Below are 25470 nucleotides of genomic sequence, written 5' to 3' on the forward strand. Positions count from 1 at the left end.
TTGCTTAGTACCCCTATATTTAATGTTTTGTGTTTCCAACTTGCTGAGTACACTAACAGGCCACACTTTATAGTAAATCTTAAGCATTTCTTTAAGAGCCACATTGAAGAGATGTTGTAGTATTTAACATGCTCCTCTAATAGCACAAAGACCTTCAGCACCTTTCAGTGTTTTATGAGTTTAATAATTTAAAATACCACTCCCTGATCATTTTAGGCCCTCTTTCTGAGTTGTACAGTCTCTTTAAGGACCAATGTAGACCTTGGCTAAAGTGCTATAACGCTATCAAAACATTCTACACACTGACAGTAGACTGCTCTAAATGAAACAGTGAGAAACAAAAGTCAAACGTTTCAATTTTGGAGCAGAAGCTCTCCCTTTGCCATTATTGACCCTGACCAATTTCACTGTTTGTAATAGAACTTGCTGTCAGGCGCTAGAAACGTACTTCAGACAGCGTTTATATGAGAAGTTTTTTTGCACAAATGCGTTTTGCTAGAGACATGTTCTCATTACTCTACTGAAAGTTGCATTACTTCCTGGTTATGTGCCCTCCCACAAGAAGGCCACCATGTCACTTCACAAGATGCCTGTCTTTAAGAAGCAAAGACTGTAAGCAAGAAGCTTGCCTTCAAGCATTCGTGATTCTCTTTTTTGGAAAGCAGTTTCTGAACTCGTTTTCAGAGTATTGGTGTTGTTTGGTGGTGGGAGCAAGAAAACAAGTTGGCCCACAATGCTCCCGGTGAGTTTCCAGTTCTGTCACCCCAGTGGTACGTTACAGGAGTTTTGCATTTCTGTTAAGACTTTTGTGAAGAAAAGACTGGAAGTCAAGGCTGGCTAATCTGTTGAGCAGTTTGTGACATGGGGTCTCAGGGTTTAGTGGTTCTTAGCCCCAACGTCTAATCTGATTTAGTTTTTCTACAAAATCATCTAGAAGGGAGGACTTTCCCCCTATTTCTGAGTGAGGTGTTTGTTCTGATAGTAACTCAATAGAGTATGTAATTCAGTTCTTGATTTTACTCCTGAGTGGGGTATCTGTTTTGGTAGTAGTCCAGGAGCATACGTATATTTTGGATTTACCCTCTGTTCCTGAGTGAGGTCTCTGCTAGAGCTGTATCCCATGAATTAAACTATAAATTGTTCACCAGTGAATTACTGAAAAAGATGGTGCAAAAGTAGTGGGAAATACAGTTTGAGGGACTTCCAAACTAAGAACCATTACGCGTATTCGGTGATAGTGAAACTGCTATCATCTCCACAGAAAGACTATAGGCGAGTGGGATCTGGAGGAAGAATATCTTTGGAACCGAACCTTAACAAACTCCTGAGTTTGTCATGGAATCGTTAAGAAAATTTAGTATTACAATATAATAACTGTCCTCAGGTTGTATTCCAGGACTTGTACACTAGGCTTACTTTTCAGATTAACATTAAATTTGCAAAAGAAAACACAACTAGTTTAAGGATGTTGCTTTGCTGAAGCATCACACGCTTTCTCTCAATCGGTTCCCTTCCTTGCCGCTCGTGTGGTAGTCAGTTAACTGCTTTTTGCAGACTCTGGGCCTACGAGGGACAGATGAGGTGGATCCGCAAAGCTCCCGTAAATTAGAAATACTACAGAAGGCTGGTGAAAATTAGTTAATGCAATCTAACTTGATATTCTAGTTATAGGATCAACCACTCAGCAATGCAAAAATAGGTCTTAAAAGTATAACTGGATGAATCAGCTCTAGCAAGTACTAACTCTTATTTAGTACCTTTCAACACACAACTCTTTACAATGAAGTATCAAAGTTAAACTCAATCCCTTTGAGACTTGTATATCTAACTGGGCTTCCATGATCAGCAATGTTGAGTAAAAACTACTTTTGAAATGGCTTCCCAGTGTGAAAATATCACAGCCTTTCAAAGATGTACTGTTAGTACATTGGGTCAGGTAGATGATTGCAATTGTTGACTTGAGCCACGATACTGTAGGATAAAGCCAGGGTTACCCAAGAGTGAAGGGCAAAGAAAACACTACTATCACATTACCGCAACTACAGCAAATGCACTCAGTTCCCGCGCTCTGATCAAAGCGGTCATACAATTCAAACGTTAGCCTTTTAGGCACCGCAAACATTTATTTTCTGAATCTGGGAAAATACAATATTACAATTTAGATCTCATCTATATTTGATAATGTAACAATGGGATTTATGTTGTAATGTTTTATTAAAAACAACAGGGTACTTAAAGTCGTTGTTTTTCATCAAAATTGCAATTATTATTTTTGATGTTCAGCTGTGTGGTCACAGTACTTTATTTTTCCCCCTGCACTCTGGGGAGAGACCGACACTCTCTCGCTGATACACACTTTGCTCAGCCATCTCTTATAATTGATTTGAGTTTCTGTTAGCTTTGCATAGGTTCTTGCCACAGCTCCCTCCTATACAAGCGCAGATCTAAAAGAGGCGTCCTATTTTGTATTTTTTCCTACCAATCTACCATAGTGTAAGCACCAAAAGAGGGGGCGTGGCCAGACGCCGATGTAGGAGGTCGGGAATCTCGGAGCTCCTCCGCGGCCTCCCTCGGTTTCAATTATCCTGAGTCGCTGGGGGAGATCCCTTTCTCCTCACCCCAGTAGTGGAGACCTGGTGGCTGCGTGGACGAGCCGGTGGCAGCGGAGTCGCCCTGGTGAAGCTGTGCGACCGTGTGAAAGTCGCGCCGCGCTGGTGATCGGGCAGCCCAAGATGGCGGCCGCGGGTCGCGGCTGAAGTCTCCGTCCCCTTCTGCCCCTCAGCAACGGCGCGGGGTCTGGACCCGTAGTGAGGAGCCTGGCGGTTGAATCGGCGGCGGCGGATGTGAACAGGGGTGCCCGAGGAGCCTGGTGAGCGCGGCGAACGGCGGACAAGGGTGGCTGCTGCCTGACCCTAAGATGGCGGCTCGGAGTGGCTGGAGCAGAGCGAGCCACTGAGGACCGGAGCGAGCGGTGAGGTACACGAGTGTGGGCAGACGAGGGAGCGGTGGCTGGCTGCCTGGCGTGGACCGGAGCATAGGGGAGACCTGCTGGGACTGAACTGCGGCGATTGGAGGGCTCCTATATACTAGCGGCGTGTAGAGGGGTGGCCCCCATTGCCATTGCCACTGCGGCGCGCTACAGGGGACGATGTCTAGCTGAGGGCTTGGCTCCACGAGGCTGAGTGGTACTGATCGACGGCTGTCCCTTCCCGTGGTCTTCGAGGTGGACGCATAGGGCTGCAGCGCGGGAGGTGCTGGGCCTGCAACGACACTTTCGCCCAGGGACCACGCAGCGGTGAGACGTGGAGGAGGTGCGCTGCGGTTACTCCGGAGGAGCGCGGCGGCTGGGGCTTGTGGACAGTGAGCTGGGATGGCCTGTGGAGTGCAGTGACTGGTTGGCGGGCCCGGATATTGTGGAGGAGGTGCGACGGGGGGCTTCGTCCACTGAACTGGCCCAGGGGAGGTGTGGAGTCGGGGCCGCGGCTGGTCCAGAGTGTCAAAAGCTAGTGGGGAGGCTCAGCCCTTCGGGCACCGAGGGACCTTGGCCTGCTGTGGCGTCCTCGTCGGCTGGATAGACTGCTCTAGCCCGCATCTGCTGGAGTGGGTGCAATTGAGAGGCCCCTGAAGTGGCGCCTACGATGGGTCGGTCGTCGAGGCGAAAAGGGTTCGCGGCCCTACAGGACGACGAGGGGGAGCACCGGCCGGACGATGAGGGAGTCGGGGCGAGAGCCCCTGATGCGGAGATTCCGGGCGGACCCTCCTTGGCGGATATCATGCAGGCCATCACAGCTTCCAGGGAGGCCCTCGAAACAAAGATAGATTCCATTGGAGTGGACCTGGCATTGTTGAAAGACGATCATAAAAAATTGAAGGATCGGGTGAAGGCGACCGAGACGACGCTCGAGGAGGTGCCGGATAGAATGACTGCCTTGCAGAGATCTATGGCGCAGATGGAGGGTAGAGTACGAACTCTGGAGCTGCGTGCTGAGGACAGTGAAGGGCGTGCCCGAAGGAACAACCTCCGTATAGTGGGGGTCCCGGAGCGGGAGGAGGGGGCTGATGCAGTCCGGTACCTGGAGGACTGGCTTCGGGCCGAGGTGGCCCCAGAGGGGTTGTCTCCGTTCTTTGCCCTCGAGAGAGCTCACAGAGTCCCGGCGAGGCCTCCCAAGCCGGGTGCACCCCCAAGACCGATGGTGGTGCGACTGCTGCATTACAGAGACAGAGATCTTATCCTGCAGAAGGCTCGAGAGAAGCAGCGCTTGCAGATTGGAAACTCTAGGGTGATGATCTTCCAGGATTTTACGCGGGAGGTTCAGAAGCAGCGGACCTCCTTTGTGGGTGTTAAGAGGAAATTGCGGCAGCTTCAGGTTCCTTACGCCATGCTCTTTCCGGCGAGGCTGAGGGTGGTGGATGGCTCTCGCACGCTCTTCTTCACCGCTCCGCAAGACGTGTGGAGCTGGTTGGAAACTCGCCCGACGAACCCGGGCCGGCGGTCGCCGGTGACCGATGAGGGGAGAGGAGCTTCAGCTGCTGCGAGTCCGACGGGGGCGCCCGCGGTGCCGGATCCACGCCTAGAACGGGACAGAGCTGTGCGGGCAGTGGTAGAGATCAGCAGAGGTAGCAACAGCCCGGCCTCAGTTTCTTCTGGTCAAGCGAGGGGAGGTTCACAGGTCTCCCTGGATGGCAGCACGACTGGGGATTCTGACACTGAGCTCCCGGTGGTAACCCCGCAGACGGCGGAATTGTTCGGCTGAGCGGAGACTGGAGGGCAAGGATGGTCAATTTGTGTCGCAACCCGGAACTGAGGAGTGAGGGGGCCATGAACCATTACATGTGGGGGATTTGACCCTTAGTGACTGGCTTTAATGGGGCTCCCACAGGGCTGTTGCTGGTCCTGATATATGTAGCGGGGGAGGGCTGGCGGGGGGTTCTGAGTTCCACTTTGGGTCTGCGCACGTCTCACTTTCTAAGCTGACAAGGTTGTTGTTTTTCTTAGTTTGGATGGGGACTAGTTTTGGGGAACCTATCCTGGGGTGTGGGAGTTGGGAGCGTTGGGGATTTGGGGATGGGGGGGGTGGGACCAAGCATGTCGCAAGGGGAAATTGGATGCATGGTGCTAATGCTGTCGTGTCATGGCTGCCGCCGTAGGGATTAAGTGTCTCTCTTGGAATATTAGGGGGATGCATAGTATGTCTCGCCGCCATAAGATACATGCCTACCTTCGGCGACGAGGGGTGCAGATAGCTCTGCTCCAGGAAACTCACTTGAACAAGCAGGAGGGGCTGGCACTGCAGCGGAGGTGGCGGGGACAGGTGTTCTATACCACATATTCAGCCTATGCCAGAGGGGTGTTGATCTGGGTGCGGGCGGGGGTGCCGTTCCAATCCACTGGGCAGGTGGTTGACCCAGAAGGCAGATACGTGATAGTGACGGGGCGACTGGATGGTAGGGATATTGTGCTAGGAAGTGTCTATGCCCCCAACACAGACCAGGCTTCCTTCTTTGCGCGTCTCTCTGGGGCTTTGGCCCCCTTGCTGATTGGCTCGGTTCTCCTGGGGGGTGACTTTAATTGCATCACGGATGTTTGCATGGACCGTTCCCATCCCCCCCTTGTTGATTCCCCTGTGCGTAGGATGGCAGAGGTCCGGAAGGATTGGCAGAGACAGTGGGGACTGACTGATACCTGGAGAGCGCATCACCCGGGGGAGAGGGATTATTCTTATTTCTCTGCAATGCACGATCTCCATGTTCGCCTAGACTCGATCCTTAGCTCCCCTGATGTGCATGGGGCAATGGTGCACAGTGAGTACCTGGCCCGGACAACCTCGGATCATAATCCTTTGCTGACAGTCCTACACTGGTTGCGGGATCGGCCGGCTATTCCCACGTGGCGGCTTAGACCTGACACGCTGGAGGATCCGGTGTTTCGTGCCACCATTGGATCAGCTATAGAGGACTATTTTCGAATTAACGCCCGTACAGCGTCATCCCTGGTGGTAGAATGGGACGCCTTTAAGGCTGTGGTTCGGGGGCGATGCATTGGTGAGGTGGTGGGAGTACGCAGAGTGTTACTGCAGGATGTCCAGTCGGCAGAACGGCGGGTGCGCGATAGGGAAAGGTTGAGACCGGAGCGCCCGGAAGAACAGGCGGGGCTTCTTGAGGCTCGGGAAGAGCTAGCAGTCCAGATTGAGAAATTGCGTTGTTTTGACTATAAAGCTTACATGGACAGGGCGCATGCGGAACGTGATAAGGTAGGGGCATTGCTGGCCTGGCTGGCCAATCCGGCCCGCAGGGGGACCCCGATAGCAGAACTGAGGGGGCAGGGTACGGAGGTACTATACACCCAAAAAGGCATCAATGACCACTTCTTACAGTACTACGCAGAGCTATATCGGAGTGGGGCGGGCCCTGGTTGTCCAACAGATACAGAATTTTTGCCGGGTGCGGGGCTCCCAAAACTTGTGGCGGCAGATGCTGAGGCGCTGGGTCGGGATGTAGAAGCGGGTGAAGTACGTAGTGCCATAAAGCACATGGCTAGGAACAAGACCCCGGGCACCGATGGACTCCCCATCGAGTTCTATGCAGCGTATGCTGATGTGCTAGTACCCTGCTTGGTGGCACTGTATAATGGGGCGCGCCGAGAAGGGACCCTCCCTGCTACCACGCGAGAAGCCCTCATAGTTCCCCTTCTTAAGCCGGGTAAACCTGCTTGGGAACGGTCCTCATATAGGCCGCTGGCGATGCTCAACCTCGACTACAAGATTTTGAGTCGTATCCTGGCTAGTCGATTGATGCCCCATATGTTGCAACTGATCCATGAGGATCAGGCTGGGTTCATTCCCACCCGCAATACTGCAATGAATGTACGCAGACTGATGCGCATCTTGGGTTCTGACTCCTATGACAAGGAGGAGGCCTGCATATTTGCGGTCGACATTGAAAAAGCTTTCGATAGCCTGGAGTGGCCTTACCTCTTTGATGTCTTGAGGGCTTTTGGGATGGGGGAACGTTTTGTTCAATGGACGGCGCTTCTTTATAGTGCTTCCACTGCTAGGGTGCGGACGGGGGGCTTGATATCTAGTGCATGCGCGGTCGGTCGGGGAACGAGACAGGGGTGCCCGCTGTCCCCCTTATTATTTGCACTGGCAATGGAGCCCATGGCCGCTCATGCTAGGCTGGGGCGGTATTTTCCAGGGCTACTGGTCGAGGGACGAGAGCAGCACATAGCATTATATGCGGATGACCTACTGCTCTTCTTGCCGAATGCTGGGGAGGCCTTACAAGGGGCGCGGGGTTTGCTGGAGACGCTGGGGAGGGTGGCGGGACTCCGGGTGAATTGGACCAAGTCTTGCCTATTTCCCACGGGCCCAGAGGGGTTGCTACGCCAGGGGGATGTCCCATGGGAATCCCGGTGTTTGCCTTACTTGGGAACCAGGATCTATCATGATCCCGCTGATTTGTTAGAGGGTAACGTGGGGCGAGCGATAAGAGGGGCGAAAACCTGCTTTGAGTTTTGGGGCACTCTCCCATTGTCGGTGGCCGGCAGGGTCGCCTTAGTGAAAATGGTGATTTTGCCCAGATTTCTTTATTACTTTGGGACTCTTCCAATCTGGATTCCGGGAAAGCTATTTGCTCAGCTGACCTCGTTGATTACGGGGTTCATCTGGGGTGCGGGGAGACGGAGGGTAGCGCTGCTTACTCTACAGCGTCCTAGGAGTGAGGGAGGCCTTGCGTTGCCGGACCTGGAGTCCTATTACCATGCTGCGCAGCTCCAGTGGTTCATGAAGTGGGTGGCGGGGCACATCAGGCGTCCGGAAGAACAGGGAGGGGCGGATCCGAGCTGGTCCCAATTATCGTGCGTGCTGCTCCGGGTGCCGATGAGGAATGCCTCACTTCCTCCGGACTTGAGGGTGGTTCGACAATGCTGGGCGCGGTTGGCTAGGAGGGCGCGTGTGATTATTCCCTATGCACCCGAGATCCCGTTGCGAATGTGTGAGGCGCTACCCCACGGGGGAGACTGGAACCGGTTATTGGCCTGGGAGGAGGCGGGAGTTATGACATTGGGAGACTTGTATGAGGATGGTAACCTGCTACCTTTTGACGACCTTAGGGAGCGGCATGATCTCCCGCGGGGGGACTTCCTATTCCATGCAGCTTTGACTGCGGCTGTCAGAAAGCACTGGCGGAAGGGGATGATGGAGCCGGACACATCTCTTGCCTGTCAGTATGTAGTGATGGGAGCGGGTGTCTATAAGGCGGTGACTTGCCTTTATAGGCGGATTACTGGTGATATGCGGCGACCCCTGGCTGCCCTGCGCGTCAAGTGGGAGGCGGATCTGGGAGCGCCTCTTACGGACAAAAACTGGGAGGAAATCATGGAGCGTCCTTGGAAGTGTACACGAAATGCACGCTTCCAGCTTATACAGTTTTATATCTTTCATAGGGCATACCTTACCCCTCACAAGATAGCTGAGTACTTTGGTGGGCCAGATGCTTGCCCCCGATGTGGTTATAGTGGAGCGACTTTTCTACACATGCTCTGGGACTGTCCGCAGGTGACAGGGTTTTGGGAGGAAGTGGCGACGCTACTCCTGACGGTGACAGAGAGGGACTTGGAGGTAGGCCCGGGGGTCTGCTTGCTACATGGCTTTCCGCACACAGCAAAGACTAAGATCACCAGTAGGTTTATTGATCTAGGGCTGGTCCTGGCCAAGCGGGAGATTACTTCTCATTGGAAGGCGCGGCAGGGCCCTAATTTCTTACGGTGGGCTAGGGAAATGGAGAAATGGGCGGGAAGTGAGGGGACTTATAGATTGTGCTTGGCTCGACGCAGTGACAATGAAAGATCGCACGAAGGGGCCCGGGCATGGATGGCTCTCCTGGACTTGTTCAAAGGTTCGGTTATGGGGGATGGGGGTGATCCGGTGGGGGATGACAGGACCCCGGTTCCTTGAGTGCACTATACAGGGCTTCCCCCCTCTGCTCTTGCGGTACTGTCTGTTGGGATTGCTGGGAGGCGGACTCGACGGGTGGTGGCTGAGGTTTTGATGTACATGTACTTCTGATAGGTACGGGCGACAGGCTTGGGTGGGTGGGTAGGGAGGAGGGGCTCGTTGGGGGGGATGTTGGGAGATGGGGTGGGGGTGTTTTAGCTGTCTCGCACACTCATGGTGGATTACTCCTGTGGATGCACTACCTAGTAGCACGGACATTATTGGGGTGAATGCTGTACAGAGGTAGCTTATGTGCCGGGGTGATTATTGCAAGATGTCCTGATTTGGCTGGGGGGAGGACTATGGGGGACGGGGATTGACTGCATTGTGTTCTGTGACCTAATAAAGTTTGTTTAAAAAAAAAAAAAAATAGTGTAAGCACCAAAACTAAACAGAAAGTATTTAAAGTATTTCAGGTTGTTTTTCTTTTAATGTTTTAGGATTCTTTCTGTTGAAATAATCCCCCAGTATGTGCTAATGTATTGGATCACAGAACTGAACAATAAGAATCAACCTTGTTCTCTGTAGCAAAACAGAAATCATTCAAGATCCATCCTATACGTGACACCAGAGCAATTGTTTGTAACACCGACACACTAGCTCAAATAGGTTACAAGAAAACTATTAAATAGAGCACAATCATGAGTACAAGCCAAGTACACATTAAACAGTGATGCAGTAAGTTATGTACTCTTTACAGAATGGGGTCCAAACAGGTAAACAAAGTAATTCATGAGATACAGTCAAGTGTTAGCATGTTTTTTAAGGGAAGTTGGAGCATCATGCTTTCGTCAACCACAATAGGCTGAACCTACCTCCTGCCCCGGAGGGGCCAATGGATTCTTGAACTCTGACAACGAAACTGGCAGCGAAAACTTGGCGAGAACAGACGGCAAATCATGACCTGGAAATTGACATGAAAATTGGTCCGCCAAAGGTGAGTACCTGCACACAAAAAAATTGGAATGATGTCAATGTCATGTAGTGGCCACTTCAGTGTTTTAAATATTAGTTTCCGCCAAAATGAATGTTCACCATCTAAATATAAATTAAAACAACTATTTGCATTTAGTAGTTCTGCAGTTGCTTAAGATTGGCTCTTCAGAAGTAGATGTTGGTGTGGTAACAAAATTCAAAGCTATGACTAAGTTTATAATGTTCTTTAAATATGGTTTTCTCCTCAGTCATTCAGTTAGGACCTTTTTGCAAGTTGTACGTCCAAAAAACAAACAAATGTCTTCCCAAAATATGTGCCATGAAGTCAGACTTCCATCAATTGAATGTTTAAAATGCACATCGGATCCTGTGATGTATTCTAAAACTGTCAGACGGTTTTCCACTTTAGTGTCTACCCCAGTAGCTTCTCTCTCCTCCATGTACCCAGATTGTAGGACCTACAGAGCCCGCTGGCTGCTACGCCTCCTGCTTTGTACTCACAGTCCACCCCACCTCCGCCTGAGTGTCTTCCACACCAGATGGTCGTAACCCTTGCTTTGAGATACTGAAGACCAATCAGCATGGTTCAAAAATGTTTATTTTCACGAAATGTATGGGTAGAGGAAAGACTCTCAAGATGTACGCTCTTTTAGGGACATGCTAGGGTACCTGAAAAGGTGGCCATGTTGTATTGTCACCAGTGTCAACCACCAGGCTTTGAATTACTGGTAGTTTCAGTACTCTGTCTAAGACTTGTCCATCTTTTTTCCCCTCACTTCCACACTATCACCAGACTTCTCTTAGGATCTTGGTTGGGATCCTTCACAAGGTACTCTAACCTCATTCCTTATTGGAATTGTAATTGCTATTAGAAGCGGGTGCGGACAAAGAGGGAGTGTTGTGATCCTCGGCCAAGGAACGGCTTTTACAAATGACAAAACTGATAGAAATGAAAAGCAGGTGGAAGAATCAGGCAAGAGAGGAGAAAAATGATAGGCTGAGTGGATTCAGTGGAATCGATTTTAACCACCGCCTTGGTGAGCGGTACTCTAACCAACAGATAAAGGTCAATACAGGCCGAGACGCAAGCATAATGAGGAAGAGCAAGAGGGGCCAATGGATGTCTGATGGATCATAAAACAGATAATGAGTGTTCAGGGAAAGTGGTATAGGTGAAGGCCCAAACATTTCCCATAGTTCATTGACACTAATCCCAAACAATCATGGCTTAGCCAATGAGACTGCGCGAGCATGTCCCTTCAGATAACATTTAGGAGGTAAATGTGGGACACACGTTTGGGTCTACACAGAGCATAGTGTACACAGGGAGCTGGAGACTGTGTGTGCCCTCTTTTGCACTCCAAATCAGAGATTGTTCATACCACCCCAAGGATGAGGAGCATGAGACCGCCCCTCTCCAGAGACTCACCATGGAAAGGGGGTAGCATGATGGTTCAGGGGTCTTAGAATGCATTCATGCTACTGATGTAGGATACTATACGCCAGAGCACGGGGGAGCAGAGGGAGGACATTATAATGTTTTATGGGGTTGCTTATCCTTTAATGAAAGCTCAAGGGACAATGACTGGAAACCGAAGAAATAAGTCATGCTGGGCAGCATACACATTATTGGTAGGGACTGTTAACTAGGTAGCTCCCTTAACACGCGGGATGGTTGCTCAAACAGCCTTTGGTTCTATAGTGTGGTTCACAGTTTGGTGTGTGGCGGGAGTTACAGCGGAATAAAGGGTAGGGAGTGTGAATGCCTAAACAAGACCATCTATGCTTTGGATAACAGACAATGATTTTCTGGGGTATTAAAGTCCCCACATTTATGATACAGTAAGATGACATAAGACGTCTGTGGTGGAGTTGTTCCCAGCAGGAGGTACCTGATCCATGGACCATGTTTACCTGCTTTATTCAACCCCTGATACCTCTTCTCCCCAGATGCTATGCGCGGGCCAAGTACAGCCAGTGTTTATGTTGTGCCTTCCAAAAATAGGTGCCATCACCTTTTGTGTGTTTTATGTACCAACCTGGCATAGGTGTGCCCAGACGTGGGTCCCGTGCTCACTGTGTCACTGGAACCAAGCTGTACCCTGCTGATGAGCTCATAACTAGGGCAAAACCAGTCCTGGGTTGGTTGTGTTCCAGGAGGACCTGGCCTGGCAGTTCGGGCTGGACAGTTCCCATGAGGAACAGGGTCAAGGCTGATTCACATATGGCTGGGTCTGAGCAGCGGTGGCACAGTGAGCAGGAGAACGATGGGTCAGAGAACTACCCCGAGCTATTGCCAGAGCAAACTGCAAGCAGCCTCCCATCACCTTTTGTGTGTTTCAAAAAATAGGTGAACATGTTCCCTTGGGTAGAATGTGAGGGTAAAATGTTTAATGTGGATGAACTAGCCAGGGAAGTTGTCTGAAGCGGTTGGGCCAAATATCCACTAAAACTGATAGGATATTCGACAAAACCCTACTATTTCGTTAAGATGGGGTAAAGATGGAGTGTGTTGGGTTCAGCTAGAGTACTGCCTTCCACAGGCGCCGGCTTAGAAGCACGGCCCATTCATGCGCACCACTGCAGTGAAGGCAGCACTTCGGAAACATGGAACATGTTAGAGAAGGCAGAAACCTACTGAGAGAAAGGAGATTTCGGGATATCGATTGATTTACTTTTCAAATGTATTAAAGTGTTTATAAAGTGCACACCTAACCACGAGGGGAGTGACACGCTTTACAATGAACTAAGGATGTAAAGGAAGCCTTTCTGCATGTAAGACATCAGGCGCATTTATAACGGAGCAAGGTTATGGACTGTCAGTTGCGACGAGAAGTGGGGACAAACTCGGTATGTTTGAGTGCCTCATGATTCCATTTGAAAAACAGCCCTTTAAGGTTTAGCTATAGCGTCCGCAAACGTGTAAACCATTACATTCCACAACACAAGCCCATTGAAAATGTGAAGGAAAGTACCGTGCCTTGAATGTAGCGCCGTGCCTTGAATGTAGCGCTATGCCTTGAGCTTATTTTACTCCTTGTGCTTTCCCGAAGAGCCACAGTGGGTGATTCCATAGAGTAAGGTAAAGAAGGAGCCTCAGGTCCCCTCTTAGGACCTCATTCTAAGGTGCATGGTATTGGCGGGGTGCAAACTTTGCAGCTGTAACTACTGGTAAGGTGACCAACTGGCGTGGATGCAAATTCAGGACAGTTAGTGTAAAAATTCAGGACAAAGGGTCAGAATTCAGGACAGGTAAGGTTTACAGACACATCAGAGGAGGTTGCACAATAGCATATAAGTAAGTAAATAGACAACCACTTAAGTACAAGTGAAAATAAGTTTATCAGTATGTGCGCAGCTTTGAGCAAATGTGCAGGTCTTTTTGTGGTAACAAAACTGCCCCCACCTCACCTTTCCAGCCTCCCAGGGAAACGCCCGATGCCCAGTCAGTCTGGCCTTGCAACCACCCTCCAATGGTGCCCCTCATCTTCACAAAGACCCTCTCTCCTGTGTATTTAATTTCTTTTATAGTGCTACTCATACCAAGTAAGTAGTACAGGGTGTCGGAGTGCATTACATCACACACATATTATGTAGAGACAATGACTCATAAATGTGAAAGTCAATGTATAGGAAATGTTACTTAAGATAATGGGGGTCACAAGGTGTAATCATTCTTTCAACCATCATTCAATCTTTCACCATTAATGCTGTCCTTTCATCTGTGTGTCCATCCATATTAATATTTAACCATTTACAAACCTATCCATCATCCATCCATCACTCCACTCAACTATCCCTCCATCCACCCTTGCACTCATCCATCCCTCCATTCATCCTTTCACCCTATCCATTCGTACACTCATCCATCCACTCTTCCACTCATCCATCCATTCACTCACTCATCCATCCAGCCATTTAACCTTTCACCCATCCAGCCATCCTTTCACTTACTCATTCATCCACTGTCACTCATCCTTCCACCCATTTACCCTTTCAGTCATCCATACCCCCTTTCTCTCTCCATCCCGCTTTAACTTAGTCATCCATCCTTCCATCCACCCAACCATCTACTCATCCAAACATGAATCCATCCATTGACCCTATCACTAATCCTTCCTTTCACTCATCCATCCATCCATCCACTCATCCATCCATTTACCCATCCATCTACCCTTCCACCCATACATCCATGTATTTACCTTCTCACATCCATCCGTCCACTCACTCATCCGTCCATCCTTTCTCTCCTTATCCATCCATTCACCCTTTCATTCATCCGTTCACCTTTTCACTAATCCATCCAGCCATCCACCCATCCCTTCACTTACTCACTTTTTTCACATTAATTATGAGCTGAGCCTTTGTCTGCAGAGTTGCAGACAGAAGAGACCCATCAAGGACTTCATGCCTACTATAGTTCCTAAAGCAAGGGGTGGGGCCGGGGAGGGCTCACTATGCCCCTGTACATGTTGAAAAAGTGGAAGTCATGAGTCATGCATGAAGCACAGTGCCACTGTGACATGGTGTATGGTGTTGTTCCCAGGGCTTAAAGTGGGATGAAAAAACTGGGGGTCTCTCCAAATGGGGTGTTCGATATAAATAAGGGCATGGCTTAAACCATCGAAGCTAAAAATCTGTGCTTAGCATAGTGTGCCACCCGACTGGTAATTTGCTGCTTCTTTCATTGCATACAGATATATAAAACAACATCCATATATATAAAACACCTACAAGCCAGAACTATTGGCTTTGTCATTGGTTGTCAGTTGCATAAAAAAAAAAGCAGCAACCATGGCTTTGTTGAATAGAACACTGAAAATGTGTCCATTTTAATGAGACAGTCAAAGGCCTATAACCCTTATTTTAGGTCTCGCCTGGCGTTAGCAGCGCACAGTGATGCTCTCGCCATGCGAGGGCTTTTTGTAATCAATTAAACATGTGCACGCGTACGGAGGGACAAAGATGGCGTCGGGCTGTCCACATGCGCGTGCATTTTGTGTCCCTCCGTGCGCGTGCACATGTTGAATCGATTATGACCGCGCTTGTTTAAAAAGCCTCTTCGGAAGATGTGGCCTCCTTCGAGGCAGCATCACACCCGGAACTCGTGATTTACGGTTTCTGCTCCCTGCTTGGGATGTCTTTCTCCCTGTGGTCAGAGGAAAAGTTACATTTGGTTGGACCAGATTTGAGCAAAACTTGACTTTTGGAAGAAGTGCTTCAGTAGACTTTCTGTGACCCCGTGTTGGTGGTAAGAGTTGCAATTGGCTGGCTCGGATACGTGGATTTGTTATTTGTACAGCACACGTTAGCTGCTCTGGCCTTGAACTGCCGCGTGTTTTCTGAATGTTGCGAAACTCGTAGGTGCCAGGTTGCGCCATGTCATATGTGGCATCGTCACATGGGCATACATTTTTAATTGATTTTTAAGCAGAAGCCCTTTATTGTTTCATGATATGATCATTTGCATAGCTCATTTCTAGCAATTGTATGGTGTCGTAGCACTTTTGGGTATCAGGGGAGCTATCTAATCCACTTCTGGTTTTTCACGTATTGCATTGTGGGACTCGTAGTTTATGTTATCATTGTAAACGTGGGCTCTAGCATCGCAGCATGCAGGAACGCTGGTGGGTGAAACGTTTTTGAATAGCAGAAGGAGGGTAGATGGCGTGGGCCTCCTTGGTAGCACTCTTGTGATATTGCCCGTGCCACCCCTTATCTACATGTCACTTCTGTGGCATTGCAAGGCTGCCATGGGTCCTAATGCAAACAATAAAATTGGTCATATTTCCTTCAGTCTGGTAGTAAAACAAGACTGTATCTCGGATGTAGTGGACCCATCGGCCCCAGTGCCACTGCACCTGCTGCACTAATAGCCATGCACCCCTAGGTTAGGGGCTCCATGTGTGCCCGTACCTCCCTGTCTGTCAGTATCACTATTCCGTGAAGGGGACGAGAGGATGGGCGTCGAGAGGGGGGTCGTCAACAATTGTGTGTCTTTTATTGTCTTCCTGTGTATGAGTCCTTGTCAGAGGAGGACAGCGTTTTCAAGTCTTGGCGTAGCATCTTGACTCACTGTGTGATTCTGGCCAGGCAGTGGCATAGAAAGAGTGTCATGGCCCCAATTCAATCAAAATGTACCACTACCCCTAATGTGGTAGTAAAATACAACTATAATTGGGGTCCAGTGGGCTCCTCAGATCCATGGGCCTGGTGCCACTGCATCTGCAGCACTACTGCCATGTCTCCTGTTCCTGTCGGCTGGCATGCGCAACACGCTTACACCCCTCCACGCTTTCCACCTCTGATGAAACGCAGTTTTAGTGAATGTGATTTTAAATGGTATTTAATGTGTGAAAGACAGACATCTGATTGAATACTGTGCAGAAGAAGCACTAAACCTTTATGGCCGTCGTTATCATCTTTGCAATAACTGTGTTTGCTTTTCCTGGGGCGAATATTGCTTTTGCTGAGTCAATTGTTTCTTCTTAAATGTGCCCCATGTCTTTATCCAGCTCGAAACCGAGCAAGGAGCATGTTGCTACCTTCTCCAGGGAAGCTACTGGCTCCTCCCTGCCCCCATTCCACAAACCGGGGTGCACACCAACCCTTTCATGGTAGATAGGGGACCGGTTCGATTGGTGGTTAATGGGCATTTACAGAAATACCTGATCCAATAGGCATCCATAATGGCACCTTAGGGACCCACTCCCCCAGGGTCTACGTTTAAGCTTATCTGTAGTAACAGCAAAATTCCTGAATTTTTCTCAAGCGGTTACTCAGCTTGACCGACATCATGAGAGAGAAGTTCCGTCAGACCTGCTTTTCATGGGGGGACCCAGGGGTGCGCTGGGCGCGAGCCAGTCTCCCACTGGGTGGTTTCGCACAATGGAGCGGCCACCCAGGTGCGGGGTAGGGGTAATTAGGGAGGCGGGAGGCATGAGGCGAGGTTTTTATTAGAGGCGCTGTGGGGCGGGAAAATCAATGTGCCCCAGGGAGCGGGGAGGAAGGGATTTCGATTTTGCCCCACCCACCCTTCCCCTTTTTTATTGTTTCTTTTATTTTTTTCCCTTTACCTCTGTCACCAGGAGAGCGGGGAAGACATTCAACAAGGGGCTGAGTGGTGGGAGGCTCGGGATTTCACGGACCATATGCTTTCTACTCCGCAGGGAGACAAGTGGACAGCTTCTCGAATCGAGGACACAACAACGGATGCCTTCCCCTTTAATTGGGATACACTCCCGGACAACCCCGCCCCGTATGCAGACACCACAGTCCAGCAGCCAATAAGACCGCACGAGGAACATCTCAGAGTGCGGACGAACACCGGAGCGGGAGAACTGGAGAACGGAGGACAAGAGACAGAGAGTACGGAGAACGAGAGAGAGAACACGGAGAACGAGGACGCCAGGAGGAGCGAGGCAGTACGCCGAAGGTGGAGAAGCCGGTGACAGGAGGACTACGCAACCATGTATCGCCGAGCCGCGCCCACGGAGGAGCGTGGCTGACCCAGGTACGTGACCGTTTCACGGGTTGGGTCGGGAGGCGGGAGAAGGCGGAGAACTAGAAGTAACGCCGCTCGCCGATTCGATTGTACATAGAAGAGCTAAAATACCCCCTCCCTCACTTGCACTGATCCCCCATTGCATGCCGGACGTAGTTTAACTCTTGGCACTTGAGCACCAGAGTGTTGTCCTCACCCCCCCCCGAGCCCTGTGTGAAAAGTAGAAGGGACTGCTTATTGACCCTCGTCTCTGCTTCTTTCTCTTTTGGGTTGACGGCACTCCGGAGTCCTCTACTCTTCCCCACCTGACCAGGAGACGAACACTCTAGAGGTCCGAAGCTGGAACCGAAACCACCGCGACGAGACCGAGACGTATTCCCGTTGAGGCTACAAACTCCTACTGGTCTATTACAATCTGGCTGCTTCTAAAAAAAGGGACTATTTAAAAATAAAACCTTCACTGACTAGACGTCGCGTCTTGAGTTATCCTTCCAACCCGCTCACAGTGGTGGAGAATGCAGGCACTGATCCGTCCATCTGCACAGTAAAGATGGATGTCCTCATTCAACATATTATCAAAGGACAGGAGAAGCTCGAATGGGCGGTCGAGAGGCAAATGGCCTCCGCGAGTGCGGACCGTGATGTCTTCAAGGACACGATCGCAGCCCAGCTAGAGGGACTACAGAAAGCGGTGACGGATCCCCAGGTTACCCCCCCTACGTGAGCCCAGGGGCCTTAGCCACCCCACCCCCGCCGGACTTTCCCTACAGAAGTATATCCCCGGCGAGGACCCGGATGCCTTCCTCACAAACTTCGAGAGGGTAGCACGGGCCTGCAGCTGGCCCCTGGAAAAATGGCCTTTTTTCTTGGCTCCTCTCCTGGTGGGAGAGGCGCAATCCGCATACCAGGTGGCCAACGCAAATGGAGAGACACCATATGGAACCATTAAAGGCATCATCCTGGATCACCTAGGCCTGGATGCTGAGGCATATCGGGTGAGGTTCAGGAAGGAGAAAGGAGGACCCGGGGAGAACCCCAAAAAACTATTCTTTAGGCTAAAGATGGCGGCAGACAAATGGCTGACTCCCGGTACCAGCTCCAAGGAGGAAATCATGGAGAAAATATACCTGGAGCAATATCTTGAGGCCTTGCCCTACCACACACAGAGGTGGTTGAGACAGCATAGCCACCTGACGGTTCAACAAGTCGTTGAGATGGCCACAACCTTTTCCAGAGCCCAACCGAAGGGCTAAGGTTGGGAGGGAGAGAAGCCGCGTATTCCCCCCTTCCGACCCGAGAAGAGGCTCAAGCCCCCGGAACCGATAAAACCTCGACACACGAGGTTCGAGGTCCCAGGTCTAAAGAGCCCCCAGTGCTTTGACTGTGGGGAGTGGGGCCACATCGCCCGAGTATGTCCCAAGAAAAGACCAACGGAAGAACCCATGGAAGTGGGTTACATACCCAAGTCCATTCTGTATACTGCGGAGATGGGGACGGCCTTTCATGTGAGTGTGCAGGTAAACGGTCAAACCCTTAGGGCCCTCTTAGATTCAGGCTGTAAGCAGTCGGTGATACAGGGGTTGTGGGTCTCGCTCGACCAGCTAGTACCTGAGGCCTCCGTACACATTAGGTGTGTACATGGAGACGTTAAGCCATACCCGGTAGCTGTCATTCCCCTCTTACACTCGGGAGGGGTCCGAACCCACATAAGAGTTGGAGTATTAGACGATCTTCCGGAAGACCTCATTATCGGAACAGATAATCCGGACTTCTTGGACCTGTTCCGACGAGTACTGAACAAACCAGAGCGGGGAAGTCAAAAGGGGGGGGCCTTCACTCACTGCTTCCGCCCTGATAACCCCCGAACCATGGCTTACGGACTGTAGCTTCAAGTTCGCTCAAGCCAATGACATCACCCTATACAACACCTGGGAACAAGTTCACGGTTCCCCTGATTCCAACTCCCCTAGGTACCCCAGGTTTCTCATCAAAGAAGGGTTATTATATAGACAGGCATCCTCCTCCGATCCTCACCAACTATTAGTGCCCAAGTCCTTTAGGGAGCAAATTATGTTTTTTTCCCACTCTCACACCATGGCTGGACACACTGGGTCAGAAAAAACAACACAAACGGTACTGCGGTATTTTTACTGGCCTGGGATCTACCAGGACATCAAAACCCATTGCCAAGCTTGTATGGTCTGCCAGAAAAAGAATACTCATCGGCCCCCGGGAGTCCCCTTGCAGCCGTTACCCGTGATAGGAACTCCATTTGAGAGGGTCGGGATGGACCTAATAGGACCCTTGCCCGCACAAAAAAAGGCCACTTGTACGTGCTGGTGGTGGTGGACTATGCCACCCGATTTCCCGAAGCCTTTCCTCTGCGGACTCCCACCACCCGGAATATAGCAGACTGCTTCCTGGAGCTGTTCTCTCGAGTAGGCTTCCCCAAGTAAGTTCTAACCGATCAGGGGACGCCCTTCGTCTCTAGGCTGATGAAAGAAGTCTGTCGGCTCTTAGAACTCTGTCACATCAGAACATCCGTGTACCATCCTCAGACGGATGGCCTAGTGGAGCGGTACAATGGCACACTGAAAAGCACTCTCAAGAAAATGTTGGAAGTAGAAGGAACAGAGTGGGACCGCCTCTTACCTTTGGCATTGTACGTTATCCGAAGCCAGGTACAGAGTAGCCTCGGATGTTCGGCCGTTGAAATATTATATGGGCGTCAACCTCTCAGCCTGTTGGAGATGACTAAAGAGGCGTGGGAGAAGGAAGAAACCCTGGAAGCCCGAGAGATGCTGGAATATACTCAGACCTTGAAAACAAAGATTGGGAAGCTCCGCGATCTTGCCTACTCAAATCTCGCGAGGAATCAAGAAAAACAGGCCCATTATTACAACCGAGGAAAAAAATGGAGAACCCTAAAGGTAAACGACTGGGCCCTGGTACTGCTTCCTACGTCCACACACAAGTTCCAGAGCGAATGGAAGGGACCCTATAGAGTCATCGCCACTATCGGGAAGACCACCTACAAGGTACAACTGTCACCCAGTCGGACCCAGGTTTATCACATTAACATGCTGAAAAAATGGATAGGCCCTCCACAGAAAACCGCCTCCCTCACTCTACCTACCCGGGGAAAAGAAGGGAACACTGTACAACAGTTACCAATCAACGCCGAGCTCAGTCAAAAGGAGAGGGAAGAGCTGATGGAGGTCCTGCAAGCACACGCTCCCATCTTCTCCGATCTCCCTGGGAGGACCCATCTCGCCGAACATCGCATTGAGACAACACCGGGAAAAGTGATCAAGCAGCGCCCTTATAGGGTACCCGAGGCACGGAGAAAAGCCGTCCAACAAGAAGTACGGGACATGATGCAGTTGGGAGTCATCAGACCATCCAGAAGTGAGTGGTCATCTCCTATAGTGATGGTACCAAAGCCTGACGGAAGCATTCGTTTCTGCATGTACTTCAGGGCACTGAATGAGATCTCGTCCTTTGATGCTTACCCCATTCCCCGCATCGACGAGCTCATAGAGAAATTAGGGGAAGCCCGTTATATTACCACGTTAGACCTGACCAAAGGGTACTTGCAGGTACCCTTACGAGAGGAAGATCGGAAAAAGACTGCTTTTTCAACTCCAGAAGGACTATTCGAATTCACGGTGTTACCCTTCGGACTGCATGGCGCCCCGCCCACATTCCAGCGACTTATGAACACAATCCTACAACACCATCAAGCCTTTTCATCAGCTTACCTTGATGATATTGTGGTCTTCAGTCCAAACTGGAAGACGCACCTCCAACATCTTCACACGATCTTCCAGGCCTTGAGAACCGCCGGATTACATATCAATGCCAAAAAGTCCAGAATGGCGTTTCACAAAGTAAACTATTTGGGATATGTCCTTGGTCATGGCGTCATAGCCCCACAGACAGACAAAATAAGAGCCATTACGGCTACCCCTTTTCCTTCTACAAAACGTGAGAAGAGAGCATTCCTGGGCCTGATAGGATATTATCGGCGCTTTATTCCTAACTTCTCCGAAGTAGCAACCCCCTTGACCAACACCCTCCTCAAAGATGTAAGACCCTCGATATTCCACCATCCCACTGACCAGATGTTACACGCATTTCACACTCTCAAACATATCATCACTTCCAGTCCGGTGCCGTCCTTTCCGGACTTCTCCCGTCCCTTTATATTGCACACAGATGCCTCAAACCACGGGTTGGGTGCAGTCTTGTCCCAGGAGATGGAAGACGGGGTTGAACAACCCGTTGTCTATATCAGCAGAAAGCTATTCCCTAGGGAGATAAGGTATCCGACCATAGAGCGTGAATGTCTGGCTATCAAGTGAGCTACAGATAAATTACGCTACTATCTAGAAGGGCGTCACTTTCTCCTCTATACTGACCATGCACCCCTCCAATGGATGAGCCGTAACCTGTCCAAAAATCCAAGGGTTCTCCGTTGGTTTCTCTCCCTCCAGCCTTTTTCCTTCTCTCTTAAACATAGGAAAGGAAGGGACAATGCTAGCGCGGACTACCTTTCCAGGACATTTCCTCTCCCCGATCAGGAGAAACCGGTGGTGGAGGAGTGTCACCAGGAGAGCGGGGAAGACATTCAACAAGGGGCTGAGTGGTGGGAGGCCTGGGATTTCACGGACCATATGCTTTCTACTCCACAGGGAGACGAGTGGACAGCTTCTCGAATCGAGGACACAACAACGGATGCCTTCCCCTTTAATTGGGATACACTCCCAGACAACCCCGCCCCGTATGCTGACGCCACAGTCCAGCAGCCAATAAGACCGCACGAGGAACATCTCGGAGTGTGGACGAACACCGGAGCGGGAGAACTGGAGAACGGAGGACGAGAGAGAGAGTACGGAGAATGAGAGAGAGAACACGGAGAACGAGGACGCCAGGAGGAGCGAGGCAGTACGCTGAAGGTGGAGAAGCCGGAGACAGGAGGACTCTGCAACCACGTATCGCCGAGCCGCGCCCATGGAGGAACGTGGCTGACCCAGGTACGTGACCGTTTCACGGGTTGGGTCGGGAGGCGGGAGAAGGCGGAGAACTAGAATTAACGCCGCTCGCAGACTCGATTGTACATAGAAGAGCTAAAATACCCCCTCCCTCACTTGCACTGATCCCCCATTGCGCACCGGACGTAGTTTAACTCTTGGCACTTGAGCACCAGAGTGTTGTCCTCACCCCCCGAGCCCTGTGTGAAAAGTAGAAGGGACTGCTTATTGACCCTCATCTCTGCTTCTGTCTCTTTTGGGTTGACGGCACTCCGGAGTCCTCTACTCTTCCCCACCTGACCAGGAGACGAACACTCTAGAGGTCCGAAGCTGGAACCGAAACCACCGCGACGAGACAGAGACGTATTCCCGTTGAGGCTACAAACTCCTACCGGTCTATTACAATCTGGCTGCTTCTAAAAAAAGGGACTATTTAAAAATAAAACCTTCACTGACTAGACGTCGCGTCTTGAGTTATCCTTCCAACCCGCTCACAACCTCTACTGGTTTTTTCTATAGGTTTGGCTACTGCCAGGCCTGGGTTTTTTCTTTTTGCCACGATAAGACAGGTTTTTCGGTTAGCCAGGTTTTTGTAGGCGGGTTTTTTGCTGGGGGGGTGGGCAGCCTTGAGCAGGATTGCCCATCCTCCAACGGGGGAGGTGGGGGATGCAGTCACGGGGACGGGAAATGAGAATGATGGGGATCTATCAACAGGAGTCATTTAGTTGTTTTTGCTAGGGGTCTACATTGGGGGTTATGTTTTATAGATGTCAAGGAAAATTTGGGGTTTTGCTTATCAGATAATGGAAAATTGTGTTTAGAGAAAATTATAATTTGGCACCTGTCTTAATGAAGTGGCCTTTTTTGCTAATAAAGAAGTGGTGGATCATGAGTTATTGTGCGATTGCATTCCGGTACTTAGTACGCCATATATAAAATGACCAGTAAAGCATCAGAGCGCGGAGAATAAACCCGGTGCTGGTCGATGAACGCAGGACTGGCCTGCAGCCCGACCCTGAGGGGGTTAAGTGAACCCAAATTCCAAAGCTGTGGAACTCTGCGCGCGCCCTCCCTGGACACCTGGGCTGGGCGCTCGTCATTACAGGCTCTTCACCTGCCTATGAAGAGGGCGCGGCGGTCCCATTTGCCAAAGTGCCACTGTTTTGTCTTTACACTGTTTAGACTATGGGTTATATAGGCACAGTGCCCACAGGCAAATCCAAGTAAATGCGCCCGTGGTATGCACGTTTGCACATGTAAAGCTGCCCTCGTTGCACAAGAACAGACTTCTTCTGGTGACTGCAACCGATGCCACTTGTTCCCAGCCCACCGTCTGCTTCCGTTTCTGCTCAATTCAAAGACACGAGGTTGTACTTGGCATGGAAGTGGCGGGGAGAAGTGGGTGGGTCTGTTGTCTAAGTGATTGACCTTGGCGCAAGGCGAGCTGAGGCCCAGTCTCGACTTCCCCCACTTAGCCACACTATGTCACCCCGGGAATTTCGGTTCTTCTGCCTTTGCATCGCTTCTTAAAGAGCATTGATAACAGCATTAGGTCGCATCTGTGTGACTTATGTCTTTGCCAATGTTTCTTTTAGCCACACTGCGCAGCATAAGCAATGTTGTGTGGCTAAAGTTTAATAAATATCTTTGATAGGGACTAATTTAAGAGACACAATAATAAATGGTTAGGAGGGAGAGAGAGAGAGAGAGAGGTAGAGAATAAAAGAGAAAAGGAGAGAGAGAAAGGAGGTGAGATGAAAACGAGGGAGAGGTGAGATCAGGACAGCAAGGAGGCACGTAAACTAGAAAGAATACAAGAGACAACTGGAACAAGCATTGAAAATGCAATAGGTCTTAAAGCCATTTGCTTTGCTATAGAATATCATTAGCAAAGCAAATGGCTTTAACTTAATCAAAGGCGAGACCTATTGCATTTTCAATGCTTGTTTTTAAGTCTTGCCTGACCCAGCTCATGCGCTGGTCTGGCAAGACTTTTAGTGAGGACTTGCTACCAAAAATGCTAGAGCTTGAGTGCATGTCCGCGGGCACGCGCCGTGCTTGATCGCGATCGATCAAAGTGGCTAGACAAATGTTAATCTGCATTTGCTGAGGCCGCAGAGCCATACTGCTTCAGGCCTCGGGTTTTTCCAGATGGCCTGTTATGATCGCCGGTTTATCTTCAGACCAATTCTGCACCAAATGCCCCCACTCCACCAACAACCTGCTATGTTACGTTGTCGCCCACCTTTATCTCAACTCCTTTACATGCACTTCATCTGACGTCAAAGTTCCACAAGTCTATTACCATGACTACTGGCATCCTGTCTGACACCCAAACTGCTGCCCTTTCACGGTGCCTTCAAGAATTACACTAAACAGCTGTCAAGCAAGCTTACGAGTCTCCAGAGCTACACAGAATAAGAAAGGAAGCAACTAAACCATGTAAAGTAGTAAAGTTAAGCAACCCAACAAAAAACAAGCATTGGCATAGCCAATAGGTCTCGCCTTTGGGACCTTATAAGTGTTTAGCCATGCAACAGAGGCGTAACTAAATACTGATAAGGTCCCAAAAGCGAGACCTATTGGCTATGCCAATGCTTGTTTTACTTATTTCACAGCCTTCTTTTCATGAGCTGGATTCTCGTGTAGCAGCATTGGCGTTTATGTGCATTTCTTCCACCTGACTGAATGCCCTGCCCTAGACTGAGGCTGCAAGAGGCCACCCCATGCAGTAAGAGCACAGACTGTCCCATTGTCATTCTGTATGTGGCAATCAGCCCCACTCTGAATGACAATGGGCGGATGGGGCTTGTCTTAGGCTCAGAGGATGAGTGCGTGGCAGCCCCATCAGGGAGCTGAAGCTTCTGGCAGGGGAACAGTGATGTTCCCCAATGCCCAAAATTACAGACAAAAGGCGTCCGTACAGGGATAGTCAAGGACAACGGACGTGCGATCTAAATTACGGACGGTCCGTGAAATTTACGGACGGTTGGTCACCCGAACT

General features: G+C 50.2%; 1 protein-coding gene across 4 annotated transcripts in view; it reads right to left on the reverse strand.

Annotated features, from left to right (window-relative positions):
* Nucleotides 1-25470, reverse strand: part of NPRL3 (NPR3 like, GATOR1 complex subunit) — a 360149-nt gene that overhangs the window by 85764 nt on the left and 248915 nt on the right. For all 4 annotated transcript variants that reach the window (XM_085628418.1, XM_085628421.1, XM_085628419.1 and 1 more), the window contains one exon: nucleotides 9809-9938. In XM_085628418.1, coding sequence (XP_085484544.1) covers nucleotides 9809-9938 — 130 coding nt within the window. The remainder of the gene's footprint in view (nucleotides 1-9808; nucleotides 9939-25470) is intronic.

The sequence above is a fragment of the Triturus cristatus genome, chromosome 10 (assembly GCF_964204655.1).
Source record: "Triturus cristatus chromosome 10, aTriCri1.1, whole genome shotgun sequence".
Classification (NCBI taxonomy): Eukaryota; Metazoa; Chordata; class Amphibia; order Caudata; family Salamandridae; genus Triturus; species Triturus cristatus.